Source organism: Pelodiscus sinensis, chromosome 6 (assembly GCF_049634645.1).
Source record: "Pelodiscus sinensis isolate JC-2024 chromosome 6, ASM4963464v1, whole genome shotgun sequence".
Lineage (NCBI taxonomy): Eukaryota > Metazoa > Chordata > Testudines > Trionychidae > Pelodiscus > Pelodiscus sinensis.
This window is the reverse complement of record NC_134716.1, coordinates 105,103,295-105,126,955: the sequence shown is the minus strand read 5'-3', so window position 1 is coordinate 105,126,955 and position 23,661 is coordinate 105,103,295. Positions and strand designations below refer to the sequence as shown.

Below are 23,661 nucleotides of genomic sequence, written 5' to 3'. Positions count from 1 at the left end.
CCCATTCCACTAGCTCTGACCGTGGGCCCTTTGGGTTACTAGTAATCTGGCAATCAAGGCTGCTTAAGGCTGTCCCCCCAAGGTGACTTTCTCTCATTTTCTCCCTCCCTCCCCATCAGCTTAGTACAAGGCCTTCCCTTCCAGGGAAATCCAAACCAAAAGAAGTAAGAGGTATATCTATGGCCATAGTAGACTTCATTCTCTGGTTGCCTCTGCGATGGGTCAGTCCCTTTGGGAAGCTGTGTCAAAATCTTGAGGCTTCCCTCTGCTCTGCTGTAGCTGAGGGTTGCAGGTTTGCTCACCTCCAGCTCTGCCACCCAAACAAGCTAGTTTCCTGTCTTTTAATTCTTCCATCAGTTGGAGTATTTGCTGCGGGTGCAGCAGAGCGGGGTCTAGCTGAGCCCCAAATAATCCCTTGACCCCTTTTTGCCCATGGTGGAGTTTGTATATTCCATCAGTAACTTAAAGTAAGATTTTCAAAAGTGCCTAAATGACTTGACAAAGGCAATGCAGAAAGTCTGTGGAGTATCTGGGAATTAAACTCTGATTTTTATGGCCCCAGTCCTGTGTTTAATCACAAGACACTTCTTTCCATTGAGAAACATCCCATAAACCAGCAATGCTTAGTCCACAGATCCCTCCCCTACACTCTGGTGTTCCTGCCTCCAAACAGCCCCTGCTCAGTGTCCCTGCTTCTCCCTCATGCCACCCCGGTCTCTCACCAAGGGCAGGTGTAGGGTCCAAGCCACAGTTCCTCCCTACGTAGATATCTGCACCTTCTTATGTGAATACCCACATATGTAAAGCAGATACTTGCAGACTTGAAGGTTCTCTCGATATAGGTGCCTCCACATTGGCAACAAATTTTTATCTCATTAATGGAATTTTTCCAAACTTGCAATTTATCCCAGCCACATTCTTGAAACTGCTCTTTCTATATAACAAGTATTCATGAGTCATTTTACAGATTAAGCAGATTTTTCTGTCATGTAAATTTGATCCAAGATATTCTGTTGGGCACTGTAGAAATCTATGTACTTAAGGGAAAAAATAATCTTAGTATATCACAAAACTAAATATAAAACTTCAAGCAATTTGGGGCTTATTTCTTAAGTCACGTATCATTAACCTTGCATTCTTGTCAGCAGTACATTAATATAGCAGTACAGAGCATTTCTGTTTTTCTTCTCATTATTACTATAATTAGATAATTCTTTACTTTCATCCTCTAATCACTTTCCTGTTATTATTGTGGTACTGTGCAGTAGGAAAACTTAGTCAGTGCTCAGTAGTATTTCCACGTTCAATTACTTACTATTTATTAAAACATACTCTTTGTATACACACAAATTTTGCATGTGAGGACAGGATTTAGCTTTGGATGTGTAAGCTGAAGAGAAACGTACCAACTTTTACAAAATCGGACTTAAGAATACAAAAGTGTGTAGCGTCCCCTCTCCACCTGGTTACCTTCTTTTAAAGCCAATCTCCTTTCAGGTTTGGATGGATAGGCCTGGGTTCTTCTGGATCCCGCCACCCACTCAATTTTATTCTTTCTGATTGATGTACTTGGCGGTGCCTCCACCCCCCTCACTCCTTCCTAGCAGGGTCACCAGGGCAGCTTGGGAGGAAAATTCTAGCCCAGGATAATCCCCACATATTTGCCAGATAGTTGGAGACTCCCAGAAAATAACACAAACACATACACTATAATAAACACAATTATATTAAACAGGAGACAATTATAACAGAACAGGGTAAAACACTATTTTTAGGGTCACCGGTGCCCAGCAACTGTGAGGTTAGTGTCCCATTGGTACGCGTACTTTGTTGGGGCCCTTGATGACTGTTGACCACACAATCCTTCTCTGCAGTGGTTTAGCAGTGGAGCTGACTAGGTCCAGTACAGCCCAAAGGACTCACAAATGGGAGAAGGCAGTAAATCCCTCCACAGTTTAATATGCTGCAGGTAATAAAATCCCCAAACAAATTCCCTGACTTACTAACTAAAAATTGGTGCACTCACACACTCCATGAATGACCTCAGGTTGAGAGATGACTCAATCTCAGCAAAGGGCTGCTCTCTTCTCACAGGGGTCCTCTTCAAGCAGGAACCAGGCTGCTTCGGTCCCAGAATTTCCCCTCACCGCGAAGGGGTGCAGGGCTCAAGATGCAGACCACACAACTGCACCAAAATTCAAAACTATAGCCTCCCAGCCCAGCATTCAGACCCACACAGCAGGCAGCAGCCCTGAACTTGCTGCTAGAGCCGAGCTGACCATGCAGTGACTCTCTCACCCAGGGAGCTGGAGAGCCAACTCAGCCTGGCTGGGGAAACCTCCCAGCAAACTCCACAACTGGGAATCAACAGGGGAGACATAAACCCAGCTGAGGAATCCTGCCTTCAGGTCCCTAGAGGCTAGTTCTCAGGGGGAACCCTGCATGCAGGCCTGGGGTTTACTAGCTCCCACACAGTCAGTCCTCCCCTTTCCCTGGCTGGCTCCAGACTCCCCTTAACAATGGTCTCGCCTTCCCCCTGGGAGGGGCATCTCACTCCCTATGGGTTGCCGGGCAGACTCTGGCCCTGATAGGGAGGGGGAGCCAAGGCAAACTCAGAGTGCCTCTCCCTGAGTTGCCAGCAGACAAGGCCCTGGGAATCCAAGCAATCTCCTTGGGGGTTACAAGTGTCTTAGCAAAGTTTCTAACTTTTTCATTTTGTTTGTACGAAATTTTAGTTTATATTTCATTTCTAGTGCTTTTAATGTAGCTTTTTATAAAACTAGGCAAATATCTAAGGCTGTGTCTAGACTGCAGGGTTTTTTAGAAAAAAGTAGCCTTTTTTCGAAAAAATTTCACCTGCGTCTAGACTACAGCCACATTCTTTCGAAATTAAATTGAAAGAATGCGGCTTTTCTTTCGACGGCGGTACTCCTTATTTCACGAGGAAGAACGTCTTTTTTTGAAAGTGTTCTTTCGATAAAAGGCATTCTTGAATGCAAACAGGGCTTTTTCGAAAGAGAGCATCCAGACTGCTGGGGTGCTATCTTTTGAAAAAGCGGCTTGCTTTTTTGAAAGTACTGCTTGCAGTCTAGACGCTCTTTTTCGAAAGAGGCTTTTTCGAAAGATACTCTTTTGAAAGAGGCTTGCAGTCTAGACGTAGCCCAAATGAGTTGATATACCCTTGGAAGACATCTGTTTGCCCCCAGAGATATGTGTATCTCTGGCTGAGAATCACTGCCTTAGATGAAACAGTTCCAAAATGGTGATCACAAGTTAGTTTGAGAATTGTGATTCCCATCTAGTGAATTTCTAGCAGTTTGAAGTGACAATGCTGAGCAGCTGTGTTCATCTGGCATGAGTTCCAGCTCTTTTATTAATCTGCCAGAAGGCTTGTTTTGGGAGAAGAGTCTTTCAGTTCTTTGTGAAACTTTGTTGCTCTTTTGATGATTTTTTTGTTTTTATTTTTTGCTCCCTATTATGGAGTTGCAATTATGGAGTTGTTATTACTACTTTGTTCTAAAATTAATATCTCCTATTAATCTGCTGCTAATGCTCTTTGAAATTGTCATTGAAAACACGGAGAAAAAGGAATTAAAACTAAAAGAAAAAGGCTTGTTAATATATATAAATGTATATTAACTGTGTTCTAAATGAGATGGGACAACGGAATCCTTCCTCTCGGAACACTGGGTTCTCCTTTGAAAGACACTGCTGTCAGTATAGAGATGCCAAAAGATAACTGTCAAGCTTCTCTGGCTGGGCCAGCTTGCCTCCCTTGATCCAGTGATTATCTCTGCCCTGAGGAGATGTATCTTTGGTGCCACCTATTCTATGGTTTTGGAATTACAAATTACTGTTATGATAAATATGTTTATCCAAAAGTAAAATGTATAATGCTCCGTAAAAGGTACTACATAGGTGATCAGGTAGTTACAATTCATGCAAAAAAATTTCTCACACTGCAGGTGTAGCCTCTAATCTCTGCATTTAGTTGTCTTATAGAAATACTGTAAATGTACTATATGCTTATTTTCAGAGCACTTGTATTTTTAAGTATTTTCTCACTGCTGGTACATCTTCATTTTAAAACTCAATCTTAAGAGAATTATATTTAATGGAAACATTTTTTTATTTTTTTCAGTCACCAAATCAGATCTTTACAGTATAGCAGTACAGGGGATGTCATTCTTGTTGTGTCTGGTAATTCTCAAGCTAAAGTTCTTGACAGAGATGGTTTTCCAGTAATGGAGTGTGTCAAAGGAGACCAGTACATTGTGGACATGGCAAACACCAAGGTAAGTTAAGAAACACTGGGCTTTAAATTTTACTGTTCTGTACTTGTATACGTGTCTTGTACTTTCATTTAGCTTATTTATTATTCTGGTGATGGTCCTTGATACAATAACATTTTGTTCCCTTCCAAGCTTTCCATACAATAGGGATGGCCAAACTTACTGACCTTCCAAACCACGTAAAACAATCTTCGCTTTAAGAGTCAGGGCTAAGGGCTACTGCTCCTCTTCTGCTGAAGCATAGCGCCTTGGCAGGCATGTCCCACAGGGTTGAAACCCTCCACAGGGCTCAAGCCTGAGGCAATGAATTGTGGGACAAGTGGGGTTTTGCTAGGGTTTGCTGGCGTTGCTCTATCTCGTGGTGCTGCCAGGCTCCCCCCAGAGGTAAAACCTGGGAGCTACAGGGAAGGGCCACTGACAGTAAGGCGGGAGGCATGTCTGGGGAAGTGTGACTCAAGCTGTTGTGGAGGATGAACCTTTAAATTGCAGCCCTCCCCACCAGGCACCAGTTGTCTCTGGCAGAAATCCTTAGCCCATCACACCACACTACAGAACAGAAGTCCTGAGTTCTCTGCCCCTTCTCCTCTCCCCCTACCCACCCCAGGCTGGTAGATTGAGAATGGAGGGCATATCATGAGCTGCACTTTAATTGTAAAAATGCTAAATATGGATCTCAAGCCACAGTTTGGCAACCCCTGCTTTATAATACAAAAAAAATTTGCAAGATTTTATCCTGTACTTTTAATATTTGCACACTCTCCTTTACCTTTCCCATTAATGAACCACAAAGCATATGCATTTTCTTTGCATTTGAAGGATGAGCAAATAGAGGAAAAAATGAGGAAAAAACGGATAAATTAAGAGTCAAAGATACTTAAATGTAATGGGAGTTCCACAGAAAGAATTCACAGTGCACCCTGTCTTCCTGTGTCTGTCTTAGATTGTAAGATATCAAGATGAATATAATCAGAACAGGCAGGTAAATAAAAGCCTGACAGGAAAACATTTAAGCATTAGACTACAGCTTGATTAGCTTAATACTGGAGGAGAGATACTGTGCATCATTTTCATGTCATGAACTGACCATTTAATGTTGTCCAGTTCAAGGTTATAGAGCCCCCACTGTATATCATTAGATCCTCTTCAACCTGCTTCAACTCCACTCACTTCTGAATTCTGTTACCCAACCGGGACATCGGTCTGCAAAGACTTCAGGTCTCCCCTTCTCCTCCGGGAGATGACCATTTGTCCTAAGAGAGGGGAGGGACAGCTGTCTTGTTTGGCTTGCTGAGTGCCAAGAACATCAATTAATAGTAGATAGTAGTAATAATAAAGTGCATTATTGTTAGTGGTTAAAAGTGTACATGGAAAAAAGGGCTGACTCATAATCTCATCATATATAATTGGGAGAGAATAAAAACCTGTTTGTTATAATCACAAATGTACTAAATTATATTTTAAAGTATTTTAACAAGAATTCAATGAGTTTTGACTACAGGTAGTCCCCGAGTTACGCGGATCCGACTTATGTCCCCGGAGGACTCGAGCGGCGGGACGCCTGATCCCACCGCCCGCCTCCTCCGGGGCGAGAAAAGCTGCTCCCCATCTCCCTGGTCTGCTGCGGGAGCCAGCAGACCAGGGAGACGGGGAGCAAAGCGGCGCAGGACCTGGGGCCGGACCACGGCCGCTTCCAGATCAGCTGGAAGCGCCGCGGGTCGGGCCGGGTCCTGCGCAGCCGCTTCCAGATCAGCTGATCTGGAAGCGCCGCGGTCCAGCCCGGGTCCTCCGCGGCTTTGCTCCGCGTCTCCCTGGTCTGCTGGGGGGGACGCAGCTAGTGCTCCCCCCCAGCAGACCAGGGAGATGTGGAGCAAAGCCCGGGGCCTGTGGTAGAGCAGGTGGGGTGCTGCCGGTTGGTCCCGCAGCACCGCTCCTTGGCGCTACTGGACCAACCCGGCAGCACCGCAGCTGCTCAGCCCCAGGAGTCCTGATTCAGCCGCTGCTGATCAGTTTCAGCAGTGGCTGAATCAGGACACCTGGGGCAGAGCAGCTAGGGTGCTGCTGGGTTGGTCCAGTAGCGCCGAGGAGCGGCCGCGCTACTGGACCAACCCAGCAGCACCCGAGCTGCTCTACCCCAGGTGTCCCCAAGTTAGCCGCTGCTGAAACTGACCAGCGGCTGACTACAGGAAGCCAGAGGCAGAGTTGCTCTGCCCCAGGCTTCCTGGAATCAGCTGCTGATCAGTTTCAGCAGCAGCTGACTTGGGGACGCCTGGGGTTCTAAAGTTGAATCTGTATGTAAGTCAGAACTGGTGTCCAGATTCAGCGGCTGAATCTGGATGCCAGTTCCGACTTACATACAGATTCAACTTAAGAACAAACCTACAGTCCCTACCTTGTACGTAACCCGGGGACTGCCTGTATTCTATCTTCTTTCTGTGTACAGTGAGCCCTCGCTACTTCGCGGTTCGACCATCGCGGATTCACGACTTCGCGGACTTTTTTCTGTACATTAAAGGGTGGTTTGTTAACAGTACTACCGTATATTCCGGCTTTCAAAGCCTCGGGGGAAGCCGGCGGGGGGGCATCCCAGGCGCGCCTGGGCTGCTCCCCCGCCGGAGCCCCTCCGCGGCTTTCAAAGCCTCGGGGGAAGCCGGCGGGGGGGCATCCCAGGCGCGCCTGGGCTGCTCCCCCGCCGGAGCCCCTCCGCGGCTTTCAAAGCCTCGGGGGAAGCCGGCGGGGGGGCATCCCAGGCGCGCCTGGGCTGCTCCCCCGCCGGAGCCCCTCCGCGGCTTTCAAAGCCTACTTCGCGGATTTTCAGCTATCGCGGTCGGGTTTGGAACCTATCTACCGCGATAAACGAGGGTTCACTGTATGTTACATGGGATAACTATTTTGTTTATATAGTTGATTTAAATACAGGTCAATTTTGTAAATCATTAAAAATTAATAATCTAAGTCTAATGATAAAATCTACCACTCAGATATCTGATAAAGTTGTCTATTTAGTGCTTATAGGGCTAACTGCCAAGTAACTAGCCTAAATACTAGATTATTTGATGATGTTCATCTCGGAATACTATTTCTTTTGGCTAGCAGAATGTGTATAAAGCCATGTAACATTAACAGCTGTTTTAGTTCTTGTTTAATTAAAAATGATGCAGACTTTTTATCTGGTAAGCTTTTGAAATATCAGCATATGGTGGTCCAGCAATCAAAGTGCTGTAGTAGTTATGCTGTCATATTGACTTTAGGTATACATTCCTTGGTAAAAATTTTAAATTGGTGCTACCAAACTGTCTCCATAATAACTCTTTAAACCTATTTGAAACAATTTGAATTTTGCATATGTGACTTCAAAAATTTTGTGAAATATAACAGGAGTCAGTTGTTCTTTTCAAACTTGCATAATTAGCTTTTGCTAATTCGTCAAATGTATGAAATTAACTTAAATATACAAAATAACTAAATAAAGGTGTTTTCCCTAAAATAGTTGGCTTATTTTCCTGCAGCTTTCCCAAAAATCTCATGAGTTGTTTTACAATATCTGTGGCTTAAATTCTGGTAAAATGTCCACCAACGATTTTTTTCCATTTTGAAGAAATGGATTTTTCCACTCTGATCTTACAAATGATCTTTTATGAAAATACATTTTGATCTGGTTTCAGATATGCTTCAGAGATCTAATTATGCCATTTAAAACTCTCAATGGATTAGGTCCAAAGGTGTTTCAAGAGACACTATTCCCACACTTCACTCCAATAAGGAGTAGCAGATACAGCTCAGGGTGGACCTTATAGACCATGGCATTTTTGATGAAGAACACTTAGCAATGGAAATCCCAAGTATTAGATATCAGAATGCATTAGAGTCTTATCTTCTTGTCTGTGTAAATGGTACCATACTTCCATGAGTTAAGTGATCATACAGTCAAAAAACTATTAAGTCTTTTGCCATCATATGAGAGAAGAAAGACAAACAGAAGACAAATGACCAGAATAATTGAATTCAAAGGCACAAGTAAAAAAACCGGAATTAATAATAGTGTTTTGGGGGGAGTGGGGTGGAAATGGTGAAGGAGTAAACTGAAGGGTGCATTTTGAAATTTTCTTAGCACTCTCAGTAATTTTTAATGCAAGATCTACACATGCATTAAAGGAAGTATATCCTCATTTCTTATTATAAGCAACTAAACTTAAACTGAATCTGGTGTAAAACTACTTGGTATTATAACATTATTTTCAGTTCTACAAAAGTGACTAGAAAGATTTCTCCTTAATGGAAGTGTCAAGTTGTTCAATGTCCTCTATATGGAACAAGGTTGAGTTGTATTTTCAGCTTTGCATCTGATTCTTTGTGGCTATGTGAAGTCACTCAACCTCTCTGTGTTGAGATTTTACTATCTGTAAATTGGGAATGCTGCTTGTATTATATACTTTTTGGATTAATTAATGGTTATAGAACATTTTAATACTCTTAAAATAAATGCATTATATAAGTGCTGGGTATTATTTTTCACCCTCAATTTTATATTCTCTTATTCTTTTTTAAGAACATCACATAACATCAGACCATGTTATTTTATTTTTCATTTTGAAATACTGGGTTACAGCTGCCATAGTTCAGGTTAACTCTATTACCATTCACTTGTTCAGCAAGGGCACCCAATCTTAGTCTTCCAGCTCCCCAGCTGTTACCTTTCTTTAGTGGAGATCTGCATACCGTTCTCTTCAGGGTATGACAAGGCTGAATAGTTCCCAGAGTTCACTGTGTTCTCACAGCAAAAACAGTCTGCAAACTAAACTTGCTTGCTTTCTCCTTAGAGACTGAGGAATGTGTGATTGCTACAGATGTAAGTTATCACACAGTTCTTTCTAAAGTAGCTTTTATTCTTAAGGTCAAAAGCAATACAGAGAAAAATGTATTAAAAATAATAAAAGAATCCACATGCAAACTAATAATCTTATCAAAGTCCCCCTCCCCCGCCAACCTTTACATGGATTCTCATGTAAGGGAGTCTTTGTGGTTCCCAAATCTTCACAGCTTCTGCTCAGAAAAAGCAAAGGCATATCAAATTTAGTCCAGCCTTTTACACACATATGGGTTGTTTGATCTGGAATTTCCAGAAGCAGGTAGCTGGAATATGTGACTGGTTTGGTCACAGAGATCCTCTTGAGACTGTCATCTGATGGGCTGATAAACTTAACAATAACAAGTCATTGGGACCAGATGGCATTCATCCAAGATTTCTGAAAGAACTCAAATGTGAAATTGCGGAACTATTAACTGTGGTTTGTAACCTATCCTTTAAATTAGCTTCTGTATCTAATGACTGGAAGATAGCTAACATGACGTCAGTATTTAAAAAGGGCTCTAGAGGTGATCCTGGCAATTACAAATCAGTAAGTCTAACATCAGTACCAGGCAAATTAGTTGAAATTATAGTAAAGAATAAAATTGTCAGACACATAGATGAATGTAATTTGTTAGAGGAAAGTCAACATGGTGTCTGTAAAGGGAAATCATGCCATACTAATTTACTAGCGTTCTTTGGGGAGGTCAACGAACATGTGGACAAGCAGGATCCAGTGGATATATAGTATACTTAGATTTCCAGAAAGCATTTGACAAAGTCCCTCACCAAAGGCACTTAGGTAAAGTAAGTTGTCATGGGATAAGAGGAAAGGTCTTCTCATGGATTGATACCTGGTTAAAAGACAGAAAACAAAGGGTAGGAATAAATGGAAAGTTTTCTGAGTGGAGAAAAGGTAACTAGTGGGGTCCCCAAAGGGTCTGTCCTGGGACCCATCCTATTCAACTTATTTATAAATGATCTGGAGAAAGGAGTAAACAGTGAGATGGCAAAACTTGCAGATGTTACCAAACTGCTCAAGATAGTTACGACCAAAGCAGACTGTGAAGTGCTTCAAAAAGATCTCACCCAACTAAGTGATTGGGCAACAAAATGGCAAATGAAATTTAATGTTGATAAATGTAAAGTAATGCACATTGGAAAAAATAATCTCAACTATATACATACAATATGATGGGGACTAATTTGGCTACAACTACTCAAGAGAGAAATATTGGAGTCATTACGGATAGTTCTCTGAAAACATCCACTCGGTGTGCAGTGGCAGTTAAAAAAAGGAAACAAAATGTTAGGAATAATTAAAAAAGGGATATAAAATAAGACAGAGAACATACTATGCCACTGTCTAAAACCATGGTATGCCCACATCTTGAATACTGTGTACAAATTAGGGATGTAAGCGACTAATCAACTATCTAATTAGCAAAAGCTTATCGGATAGTTGACTAGTCTATCGACTAGTCACTATCAACTAGTTGTCTTTATCAGAGGCAGCAACTAGTCGCTATTAACTAGTCGCTGCTATCAACTAGGTGCCTCTCTGAGGCAGCAAAATCGGGGGGGGAGACAGGAGCTGGTGCTGGGGGGAGCCGTCTGAAAAGCTAGGTCCCCCCAGCACCGTCTCCCCAGGGGCAGGGGAGGAGTGGGGACTGAGCACGAGCTGGGAATCAGCTGATTTCCGGTTCATGCCCAGTCGGAGATGCTGCACCTCTGCTTTTTAAATGTATTAAGAGCCTGCCTGTCTGTAATTGCTAGGATCACCTCTAGAGCCCTTTTAAAATATTGGCATCACGTTAGCTATCTTCCAGTCATTAGCTACCAAGGCTGATTTAAAGGATAGGTTACAAATCACAGTTAATAGTTCCACAATTTCACATTTGAGTTCTTTCAGAACTCTTGGGTGAATGCCATCTGGTCCTAGTGACTTGGTACTGTTAAGTTTATCAATTTGTTCAAAAACCGCTTCTAATGACACCTCAATCTGGGACTATTCCTCAGATTTGTCACTTAAAAAGAATGGCTTAGGTTTGGGAATCTCCCTAACATCCTCAGCCATGAAGACGGAAGCAAAGAATTCACTTAGTTTCTTCACAATGACTCTATCATCTTTGAGTGCTCATTTTAGCATCTCAGTCATCCAGTGGTGCCACTGGTTATTTAGCAGGCTTCTTGGTTCTGATATACTTAAAAAATATTTTGCTATTAAGTATCAGAGAGGTAACCATGTTAGTCTGGATCTGCAAAAGGGACAAGCCACCTTATAGACTAACAGACGTACTGGAGCATAAGCTTTCGTGGGCAAAGACCCACTTCGTCAGATGTATTTTTACTATTTTGCTATTACTTTTTTATTATGGGATTTTGCTATTACTTTTTTATTTTTTGGCTAGCTGTTCTTCAAACTCCTTTTTGGCTTTTCTTATTATATTTTTACAGTTAATTTGACAGAGTTTATGCTCCTTTCTATTTTCCTCACTAGGATTTGACTTCCACTTTTTAAACAATGCCTTTTTATCTCTCTCTGATTATTTTTACTTGGCTGTTAAGCCATCCTCTTTCCACTTTTGGTTTTCTTACTGTGTTTTTTTATTTGTGGAATATATTTATGTTGGGCCTCTATAATGTCTTTGACAAGTATCCATGTGACTTGCAGTGATTTTACTTTAGTCACTGTATCTTTTAATTTCTGTTTAACTACTCTAATTTTTGTATAGTTCCCCTTTCTGAAATTAAATGCCACAGTGTTGGGCTGCTGAGGCATCTTTCCCACCACAGGATGTTAAATTTTATTACATTATGGTCACTATTTCCAAGTGGTCTAGTTATATTTACCTCTAGGAGTATAGATTTCACTTAAAGCTAAATCAAGAATTGCCTCTCCCCTTGTGGGTTCTAGAACCAGCTGCTCCAAGAAGCAGTCATTTAAGGGATCAAGAAATTTTATCTCTGCCTCCCATCCTGAGGTGACGTGTAACCAGTCAATATAGGGATGGTTGAAATCCATCGCTATTATTGAGTTTTTATGTTGATAGCCTCTCTAATCTCCCCTATCATTTCATAGTCACTATTGCTGCCCTGTTCGATAATATATCCCTACTGCTATATTCTTATTATTAGACCATGGAATTAGTATCCATAGAAATTGTAGGGAACATTTTGGCTTATTTAAGATTTTTTTTTCTTCATTTGATTCCACATTTTCTTTCATGTATAGTGCTACTCACCCACCATCATGACCTGTTCTGTCCTTCCAATATGTTTTGTACCCTGGTATGGCTGTGTCCCATTGATTGCCGTCTTTCCACCACGTTTCTCTGATGCCTGTTATATTAATATCCTTCTTTAATATGAAACACTCTAGGTCACCCATCTTATTACTTAGACTTCTAGTATTTGTGTATAAACAGTTGAGAAATTAGTCACTATTTATCTGTCTGCCATTTCCTGATGTTAGACTCCTTTTCATTTGATTGTTTCTCATCTGATCTGACCCATACTTTATCATCTTCCATTCTCTCCTCCTGACTAGAACGTAGAGAATCTCAATTAACAGACCCTTACCTAAGAGATGTGTCTGATCCCCGTGCTACTCCGCACACGTCAGCTTTCCTTCAGCACTTGGTTTAAAAACTGCTCTATGACCTTTTAATGCTAAGTGCCAGCAGCCTGATTCCATTTTGGTTTAGGTGGAGCCCATCTTTCCTCTATATAGGCTCCCCCATCCCCAAAATTTCCCCAGTTCATAATAAATCTTAAACCCCGTCTCTCTACACCATCGTCTCATCCACACATTGAGACTCTGAAGTTCTGCCTGCCTACCTGGCTCTGTGTGTAGAACTGGAAGCATTTCAGATAATGCTACCAGTGAGGTACTGGATTTCGGTCTCTTTCCTAGCAGTCTAAATTTGGCCTCCAGATCCTCTTTCTTATTCTTCCCTATGTCATTGGTACCTACATGAACCATGACCACTGGCTGCTCCCCACCACTAAAAATAAGTCAGGCTAGATATCTCAAGAGATTTGCAACCTATGCACCAGGCAGTCAAGTCCCCATACGGTTCTCCTGGTCATCACAAATCCAGCTGTCTATGTTTCTAATGATCAAATCCCCCATTACTAACACCTGCCTTTTCCTAATAACTGGAGTTCCCTCCCGGGAGAGGTATCCTCAGTGCAAGAGGATATCACAACATCATCTGGAAAGAGGGTCCCAACTATGGAATGCTTTCCCTCTGCTCCAGTTGACTCTTCTCCTTCCCTGAGCCTTCCATCCTCCTTAACAGTACAGGGGCTGAATGACTGGAGTTGGGACAGTTCTGCGGTGTGCTGGAAAGCCACATCTATGTACCTTTCTGCCTTCTTTAGCTCCTACAATTCAGCCACCCTGGCCTCCAAAGCCTTTGTGCGGTCTCTGAGGACCAGGAGCTCAATTCTTTGCATCGAATGTACACATACACCATGAATCCCTTGGGCAGGTAATCATACATGCTACGTTGGGTGCAATTAACAGGCTAGCCCTAATCTGCTGCTGGGCTTTTGCCTCCATTCTCGCCTACAGATAACACTGCTCTACAGCCAAAATGCTTCTGAAATAAATGTAGTCAAACTTTACTAATTCTGGGTCATTGAGAATGAAAATGCTGCTTAAAATTGTTGATTGGCTCTAGTTTTCAAGATATGCTATTGGGTCAGTATATACGACCCTTGACTTGCGAACGGTGGAGGATAAGTGAGTTATAAAGGGAAGGGATCTCAATTTAAACAAGAAATGACTAAAATACATCTTTGACTGGATCTATGAATAAATCTGACTGGGTTTGAACAGTACTTGCTTTTTAGGCAAAACAATGAATGATGCAATCTGAAGCTGGTATTGCATCATACATGATATGAATTGCATCATGTTATTCCTAGAAGTCATGGATGATGCAATCATAACGAAGCTTACATCACTCTGCTGAACAAATTGCCCTATCTCAGCTCTAGAAATCATACAGTGTCGTCTCTTATTTGTCAGTGTTTGATTTTGCAAAGGGACACATTTCTGTTTAGCCAAAGTGAGCAGAGATTCCTCATACTTGTGTGAACAGTGCAGATAACTTCTGCTATGTTTGTGATGAAGTGACTTTTGCATCACAAAAGCACAGTATAACCACTATGGTTAAGGAAGCCTGTCACCTTTATTTTGGCTGCAAAATTGGAGATCAGGACAAGAGGAGGGCTCCACACATATGCTGCAACACTTGTGCAACAAATCTTTGCCAGTGGTTGAACAGGAAAAGGAAATCTATGCCTTTCGCAGTGCCAATGATTTGGAGAGAGCCAACAGATCATACCAGCAATTGTTACTTCTGCATGGTGCCTCCAGTTGGGAAAGGTGCGTCAAAGAAGAAAAAGTGGACTGTGCATTATCCAAACATTCCATCAGCTATACGCCCAGTACCCCACGGAGAAGGACTGCCGGTTCCCAATGCACCAGAATCATTCTCACTTGAGTCAGACAAGGAAGAGGATGAAACTTCTGGTCCTGAACCATCAATGTCACAGGACCCACATTTTCTCCCATCCTCCTCCTCTGAACCACACCTCATAACACAAGGTGAACTGAATGACCTTGTCAGGGATTTGGAACTACCCATGAGTAAGGCAGAGCTGTTGGGCTCCAGACTACAGCAGTGGAATCTCCTGATAGGTGATGTTAGGGTTTCTATGTTCTGTGACCGTCAAAAGGATCTTGTCCCATTCTTCTTCATGGAAGGTGATCTTCTAGCCTACAACAACATCGATGGTGTGATGGCAGCCCTCAATATCGTTCACGATCCAGATGAGTGGAGACTGTTCATTGATTCATCAAAGACGAATCTTAAAGCTGTTTTGCTGCATAATGGCGATGTTGTGCCATCAGTTCCAGATGGTCATGCAGTCCATATGAAGGAAACCTATGACAACATGAAACAACTTTTGAGGTGCATAAACTATGACCACCATCAGTGGCAGCTTTGTGGCGATTTGAAGGTTGTTGCTCTCTTGCTTGATCTGCAGACTGGATACACAAAGTACCGCTGTTTTCTCTGCGAATGGGATAGTTGTGCAAGAGATTCCCACTACATCAAGATAGATTGTCCACTCCGACAGTCATTGGAGCCTGGGAGGAAAAGTGTTCAGCATCCACCACTTGTTGAATCAAGGACGATTTTGTTACCACCCTTACACGTCAAGCTGGGTCTGATGAAGAACTTTGTCAAGGCCATGGACAAAACACAAGCAGCTTTCAAGTACCTCCGTGGAAAATTTCCAAGGTTAAGTGAAGCTAAGATAAAGGAAGGTGTCTTTGTTGGTCCTCAGATTCGTGAACTTCTTCGAGATGATGCATTTGACCATGCATGGCGAGCGATTTCACCAGGACATTGCAACAATGGAGAAACGCTATCAGGGCAAATGGAGCCCATCAATGCTTGCAGACTATTGCTGGACAGACACAAGAGATGCTCCATTTAATAAATACAAGAGACAAGCCAAGAAGTGCCGAGTAGACACTGAATAGGACTAAACTATGTACATAATAGTTTTTTGCCTTTTGTTTCATAATACATTTTATTTATATAACCCTTTTGCTGATTTTTAAAGTGTTATATAAACAGGACAGGTGAAATATTATCATGTAAAGCAACCATAAACACATGAAAAGACCTAGATTTACAATTTATGATTAAAACTCTACTATCTACACAATGTACATAGACGTGAAAATGTAAAAACTTAAATATCTTGGAAACAGTAGCCTATCAGTTGTTTTAATTGTCATATTTGAATTCAGCACATCAAAACACATAATAAATAGCACATTTTATCTCTGAAGCAGATGACTTCTAAAAAATTGTAGACCAGTGTTTAGATTATTGAGATGTTTTTATTTAATTCAGGTACTTTTGGTTTTAGATTAGTTAAAAAGTTTTTTAAAGACTGTCAAGTGTACTTCACCCCCTCCAAACTCCTTCACGAAACTCCCTGTGAGCTGCCCCTGTTGCAAAGCTCCCTGGTTGCTTACTAGCAGGCTTTATAAGGCCCTGGCCTTCCTGATAGCTCCCCCCTCTTGGTTAAGGCTTGACCAGTGTACAGAGGGTTCTAGATTTCAAGTCCTTGTTAAGAAGCTCACACCTTCCAACTGCAGGTCTCAGCATATGGTCCTTCAAACAAACAGCTCAGCACATGAATCGCCAAACAGACAGGTTATCACAATCTCAGCACATAGTATCTTTCAGGCAACCTGCAAGTAACCCCCAAACACAAACGCACATATTACAGACAGCCACTTACCCCAGTTCCGTAATCACTCCTCCTTTACCTGGAGAACTTTCTCACAAAACTCCCTATTAGCTGCTCCTGTTTGGAAAGTGGGATCAATTTGAAGGACTGTTACTAAAAGACTACCCATTTTACTTATAAAATAATTGATTGAAAGAAATATAATTAATAGTACAAGTTTATGTCTAGTTGGAGATCCTGAGAAATGAGGGGGAATAAATGCCTACTTGAAAAAATAGTTTTCCACAAAATTTGGTCCTCATGTTTTTTTTTCCCCAATTTTTCCAGGGTCATACAGCAATGCTTAATACAGGCTGTTGGCACCCCAAAATAAAAGAAGAATTTTTGACGTGCTCCAATGATGGGTGAGTATAGGTTCATGTCCATACCAGAATGCTTTTGGGGTTTGTCAGCTTTTGCATGTTAGGACTTCCCCTTTGTAATTTGGTTGGAAACAGTCGATTGTGAAATTGTTGAGATCTGGAATCCAGTGTAGTATATGAATATATTGGAATATTGAATATATTGGAATATATTTCAAATTAGAAAAATGTAAAAATGAGACCCCAAATTTAGCAATTTTTCCAGAATGACTGGATGTATCATTGGATGTATCATTGCCATCATTGGATGGCAGTCTTTCACTTCAAAGTCATAGGTATGCATATGGCCCAGGTTGGTACTCATTAGTGTTACCATTTTCCAGTTATCTATTAGATAGCTGTCAATGAATTTATGGTTTCAATGTTCATCCTGGTGGACAGATATCTAAATCACAAAAAATCACTGTGATATTTGGCACTAAATTATACTTGCAACTTTAAGCAGTGAGGGCAAGTATTAAATGGGCATGGAGACTGAAATATATTAGTACCACTGGTCTCCCCTGTGCTGAATACTGAGGGAAGGGAAGACGGTTTGCATTGCTTCTTTCTTGGTTTGTTTATAATCTCTTTTGTAATTAAATAGAAGAGTCCAGTTATCCATGCTTTCAATATTGCAATTTTCAAAATGACAAAAACATTGCACACCTCATACACACCTCCCAGTGCCACACTACCAGTTAAGCTAATGCTCCTTGTTGGAAAGTTTTCATGGAGAGGAAGGAAGATGTGTGTACCAAAAAATAGCATTTTAAATTACTTGTGTTTTGTTTAATGTTAAAAAAAAATGAAATCAGATTTTTCAGATCGTAGACAAAAAGGTAAAGCAAAAATTTCACTGCTATATTCAGCTTTATTTATGAAGTGGTAGGATTTTAAAATATTTTTTCTCATATAAACACAAAGGATAGACAGCTTTAAAGCTTTACCAATATAAAAATTCAGTATTTTTGCTTAGGTGGACAGTTTGTAGATAGTGAAAAATAAATTAGGAAATTATATAGACCAACACTGTCTAATTTTGTCTGCCTAAACATATGCCTAGCAATTATACCAAATATGGATTTAGTGGGTTTCTCGTGCTTAAATTGCTGTGAATTAAAAGGCTCTTGTCAAATGAGTAAAATGAAGATAAACAATGCTATAAATGGATGTGTAATTATATTCTCAGGGACACCAAATGGCTGACTTTATAAGAAAAGTATTTGAAACTATCCAGTGTACTTCCCATTTCCTATTAGGCTAGCAGCAGTTTTCTCTAATGCTTGGGTGTGACACTGTAAAAGTAACAATTGAGACTTAATGTAAAATATGCAACAAAGCTTTTGTAGACTAAACAACACATTTTGTTGGGACAATTCCTTATCCTGTTAAAAAGGACAACTAGGTATTCAGAACCTTATTATTCTCAGAAATTATCCCTACAGTAGGAAAGAAAAGTCTGTGATAATTTGGGTAAAGTACATGAGGAGGTCATCTGTTTCTGCAATATTATTATTACTTGAAAGAACTGAATATTTAGGTGAGACATTTACTAATTTAAAGAGACTAATTCTTTTAGACTTTGTTTATTAGTTTCACTGTTTTGAAGATTTCTTAAGTAAATAGGATTTTGATTAAAGTAAATATTTCACTATGGTGTTATGCAATGTATTATTCTCATATTTATTAGGTGAATTTCTGACTTGATTGTAGTTAATGGGAGTTCTGCTATTGACTTCAGGAGGGCCAGGATTTCACCCATTCTGTTCAGGTGGTACAGCTTCCGGACAATTATAGGTTAGTGTCACAGAATGGATAAGAGGAAGAATGGTGTAAAAGACTGCAGTCTTCTCCAGAACTTACAAAACCCTTGCAGCAATTTTTTTTTATAGTAACTTCAAGAGGTTTCTTTTATTTGGCAAAATAACTTCAGGATTGTTGAAAAGATTATGGAGCAAAGCCACTTAGAGCTAAGTAGAGGAAGCAGGCAGAAGCAGTTAAAAACTGTTATTGCTTTCTGACTGTGAGAAACTATTTTTCTGAATTTTAAATAAAACCATTATGGGAAAATTATTCTAATTAATCCAGAAAGTGACAATATTTATATTTTCTTTTATTATTATGTATTCATACTCCAGTATACAAAATAGTAACTTGAAAAAAATTAATGTTTTATGCTTATCACCTGACTAGCAGAGGAATACATTTTATTTGATCTCTAAAGCTATCTTTGTAGTTTGAATGAACAGACATGTGCTTCAGGAAACATTTAGAAAGCTTCAATGTGTAGAGAAATTGATATTGAAAAATACTGCGTAAAAACTGGCTTTCTGATGTATGTAAAACAAATATAAATAAAAGATGCAAGAGAGCTTGAAATTTCACTGAAAACTTACCTTAAAATATCTGTTGCTTCTGTTCTCACTGGATAAGCAATAGTCCCTTTTTGCTTTACGTTGTATTGGGAACTGTAGATAGAGAGAGGGAATGCTCACTTCTGAATAACTCCACAAATTTATGAAATCCTTGGCCCAATTACTTATAACAGGATTTCACCAATTGGTTTATATTATCAACGTAAATCAATTTATAAGTGAATTGGCCTGAATATATACAGGTTGCACCTCTAAAATCCGGCACTCTTCAGTCCAGCAACATCTGTGGTCTGCAAGGACCGCAGATATTTCTGGACCATAGATCCCTGGCTGTCCAGGATCAGATGCTGGAATGGTGGTGGGAAGTGCAGCCCCAGTGGTAGCAGGGTCGGGGTGGTGGGGGAGAACAGCCCCCAGGGGGGCTGGCAGCAGGGAGCACAGTCCCACATGGGAAAAAAGTCACCAGCAGAGCCGGCACAGCGGGGAGTACAGTCACGCCCAACCAGAGGCAGCTGGGCCAGCAAGAGCTAGCAGAGCAAGGTTCGCGGTGAGCTGTGCCCCTTTTCTGAGCTCCACACAGAGATTCAGAGCTCTCTGCACAGGCAGGGAGCTCAGCTGATTGGCTGAGCAAGGGGAAAAGTGGGGCACTCACTCTCTGAGATGAGCAAATGCAGCAGCAGCTGCTGCCTGCTGTAAATGGAGAAACTGGTTCTAGTCTCTACTCCAGGGCTGGGCAAAAGATGATCTGCAGGCTGGATCTAGCTGCGAGAGCCTTACCTGGCTCCCTGCCTGCCCCGCACCTGCTCAGCATTCAGGAAGGCAACTTGCACTCTGAACGCTGAGAGCCTGGAAGGCTCATGCTGCCCCACCCCTAGAATCAGGCAATTTCAACCAAAAGCAGCTGCCTTTTTTCAGGACAGGCAGCATGTGAAGTGTCCCTCATCCCCCGGGCTCACAGCATTCTGTTCAGAGCCATAAATATGACCCTTGCAGCTCCCCTGAGTATGTACAGGGGATGAAAGGCAGGGACTCTAGCTAAGCAACCTGCTGGGCTGCTGGCTGGGAGCCAAGTAAGATCTCCCAGTCAGAGCCTATATCTGGCACTTCAGCCCCTCCCTCTCTCCTCCCAACCATGCCATCTCAGCCGGCTCCATCCACCAGAGCTGCTTCCTGTTGCGCGGCTCTCCAGAGGCCGTGGGTGGGGGAAGAATTTTTACGTGTGGCCGTGCAGGCGCACACCTTAGCAGGAACTATGGTCATAACCCCTCCCAGGCCATGCATGCCCTCCTCACCCCAGTCCATTGTCCCAGTTCAGGATTCCCTACATTACCCAAACTCCCTCCCAGATCCCACCCCCCAATCCCTTACCCCAGGGGTTCTAAAACTTTGTGATACTGCAACCCCCCTCTAAGTTGCTCATGACCCTCTAGGAAGTCAGGACCCATAGTTTGAGAAACACGGCCTTACCCCAAGCTCCCTTCTGCACCCAACCTCCATCCCAGACCCTCACACCCTCTCCATTAATATAATGGAAGAGTGCGGTCCTCAACCGAATTCTTGGATTGGCCCTCAATGAAAAATGATTGCCCACTCTGTGTTAATGACTTAAAGTAAAAAAGAATTTTTTTGAGTGTTGCGGATATCTAAAACTCTCATCTTAATGATTTTTTAAATCCCATATTATTAATTAGAATCCTAGAATCCTCAGGCTGGGTGAGACTTCAGAAGGTCATAGAATCATAGAATACAAGGACTGGAAGGGACCTTGAGAGGTCATCAAGTCCAGTCTCCTGCCCTCATGGCGGGACCAAATACTGTCTAGACCATCCTGGATAGACATTTATCTAACCTACTCTTAAATATCTCCAGAGATGGAGATTCCACAACCTCCTTGGGCAATTTATTCCAGTGTTTGACTATCCTGACAGTTAGGAACTTTTTCATCGAGTCCAACTCCCTGTCCAAAGCAGAACCAACCCCAACTAAAGCATCCTAGCTAGGGCTTTGTCAAGCTGATACTTAAAAACCTGTAGGGATGGAGATTCCCTAGACTTCCCTAGATAACCCATTCCAGTACTTCGTCACTCTCCTCATGAAATAATTTTCCCTAATATCCAACCTACACCTCCCCCACTGTAACTTAAGACCATTGCTCCTTGTTCTGCTTTCTGTCACCACTGAGAACAGCCTCTGTCCATCCCCTCTGGAACCTCCCTTCAGGTAGTCTTCAGGAACATGGTGGTCTGCTGTCAAATCCCCCCTTACTCTTCTCTTCTGCAAACTAAATAAGCTCAGATCCCTCAGACTCTCCTCGTACATCATGTACTCCAGCCCCCTAATCATTTTGGTTGCCCTCCATTGGACCCTCTCCAATGCATACACATCTGTTCTGTAGTGGGGTGCCCAGAACTTGACACACTATTCCAGATGTAGACTCACCAATGCCGAAAAACGGAAAATAATCACTTATCTGCTGGAAATGTTCCTTCTAATGCACTCTAATATGCCATTAGCCTTCTTGGCTACAAGGACACACTCTTGACATACATCCAGCTTCCTATCCACTGTAATCCCCAGGGCCTTTTCTGCTGAACTGCTACTTAGCCAGTCAGTCCCCAACCTATAACAGTGCTTGGGATTCTTCAGTCCCAAGTGCAGGACTCTGCACTTGTCCTTGTTGAATCTCATCAGATTTCTTTTGGCCTGATTCTCCAATTTGTCTAGGTCACTTCAGACCCTATCGCTACCCTCCAATGTATATATCTCTCTCCCTAGCTTCGTATCATCCACAGACTTGCTGAGGGTGCAATCTATCCCCATATCCAGATCATTAATAAAGATGTTGAAAAGAACCAGCCATAGAACCGATCCTTTGGGCCACTCTGCTTGATACCAACTGCCAGCCACACATCAAGCCATGGATCACTACCTATTGAGCCCGACAATCTAGCCAGTTTTCTATCCATTTTACAGTTCCTTTATCCAATCCATTGTTCCTTAACTTGCTGGCAAGAATATTGTAGGAGACTGTATCAAAAGCTTTGCTAAAGTCAAGGTATATCACGTCCACAGAGCCAGTTACCTCATCATGGAAGCTAATCAGATTGGTCAGGCATGACTTGCCCTTGGTGAATCCATGTTGACTATGTCCCCTCTTCCAAGTGCTTCAAAATGGATTCCTGGAGGATCCCCTCCCATGATTTTTCCAGGAACTGAGGTGAGGCTGACAGGTCTATATAGTTTCCTGGATTGTCCTTCTTCCCTTTTTTAAAGATGGGCTCTACATTTGCCTTTTCCTAATCATCTGGGAACTCTCCCGATCTTCATCAGTTTTCAAAGATAATGGCCAAAGGCTCTGCAATGACATTTGCCAACTCCCTCAGCATCCTCAGATGCCTTACACAAATCCATGGGTCTGAATTTGACTAGCTTTTCTAAATAGTTCTTAATCTGTTCTTTCTCCACTGAGGGCTGTGCTCCTCCTTCCCACACTGTGTTGCCTAGTGCAGTAGTGTGAGAGCTGACCTTGTCTGTGAAGACAGAGGCAAAAAAAAACATTGAGTTCTTCAGCTTTCCCCACATCATCTGTCACACTAGGTTACTTCCCTCATCCAGTAAGGGCCCCACACCCTCTCTGCTCACCCTCTTATTGTTAACATGCCTGTAGAAAACTTGCTTGTTACCTTTCACATCCCTTGCTAGCTGCAATTCCAACTGCACTTTTGCCTCATCCCAGGAGGTATACCTGGGTGGTCGACAAATACCTTTGATGTCGACACCCGTGCGTCCAGACAATCGCGCTGAGCCGACAAACAGCTGATCAGCTGTTTGTCGGCTCAGCGCGGCAGCCATGTAAATTTAAATGAAGCGGCGATTATATTATTTAAATCGCCGCTTCATTTTCCTATGTCTGGTAGCCTAACCTACATGCCTCTGACGACAGAGGCATGTAGTCTAGACATACCCTTAGAACAGATGATGATATGTGTACTCCCAAGGTCTCAGAAGGGTAGCTATGTTAATCTGTAACTTAAAAAAATCTTAACAACAACAATGGTCCTGAAGCACCTTAGACTAACAAAAAAGTATAATAAGCTTTTGTGGGCACAACCCACTCTTTAGGCCAAGGGTAGTGTTAATTTTCTTTTTATTTGATTTCATATTAAATAATCATAAGCTTTGCTCCTTTTTAATTATCCCTTGGTTTAATATATTTTCTTCCTCACCTATGGACTATGTAAAATATATATATTTATATCTATGGTTTTTGTTTGTACTGGTGGATACAGTTGTGAATAAGAAATTTCAACTTATTGGTTGTAAGAAATTGGTGTTGCAAATAAGAAATTTCAGCTCACCCAAAAGAAAATTCAACCCACCCAAGAATGGAAAATTTTAGAGGGAACACTGGCGGGCAGCACAGTCCTAGCTGGGTGGACATAGTGCAAAGCGTAGCC

General features: G+C 41.9%; 1 protein-coding gene across 2 annotated transcripts in view; it reads left to right on the top strand.

Moving 5' to 3' along the window:
- The window catches only part of WDR70 (WD repeat domain 70), a 265,120-nt gene that overhangs the window by 97,287 nt on the left and 144,172 nt on the right, over positions 1-23,661 (top strand). For both annotated transcript variants that reach the window (XM_006139468.4, XM_006139470.4), the window contains exons 8-9: positions 4,142-4,295; positions 16,753-16,829. In XM_006139468.4, the coding sequence (XP_006139530.2) occupies positions 4,142-4,295; positions 16,753-16,829 (231 nt within the window). The remainder of the gene's footprint in view (positions 1-4,141; positions 4,296-16,752; positions 16,830-23,661) is intronic.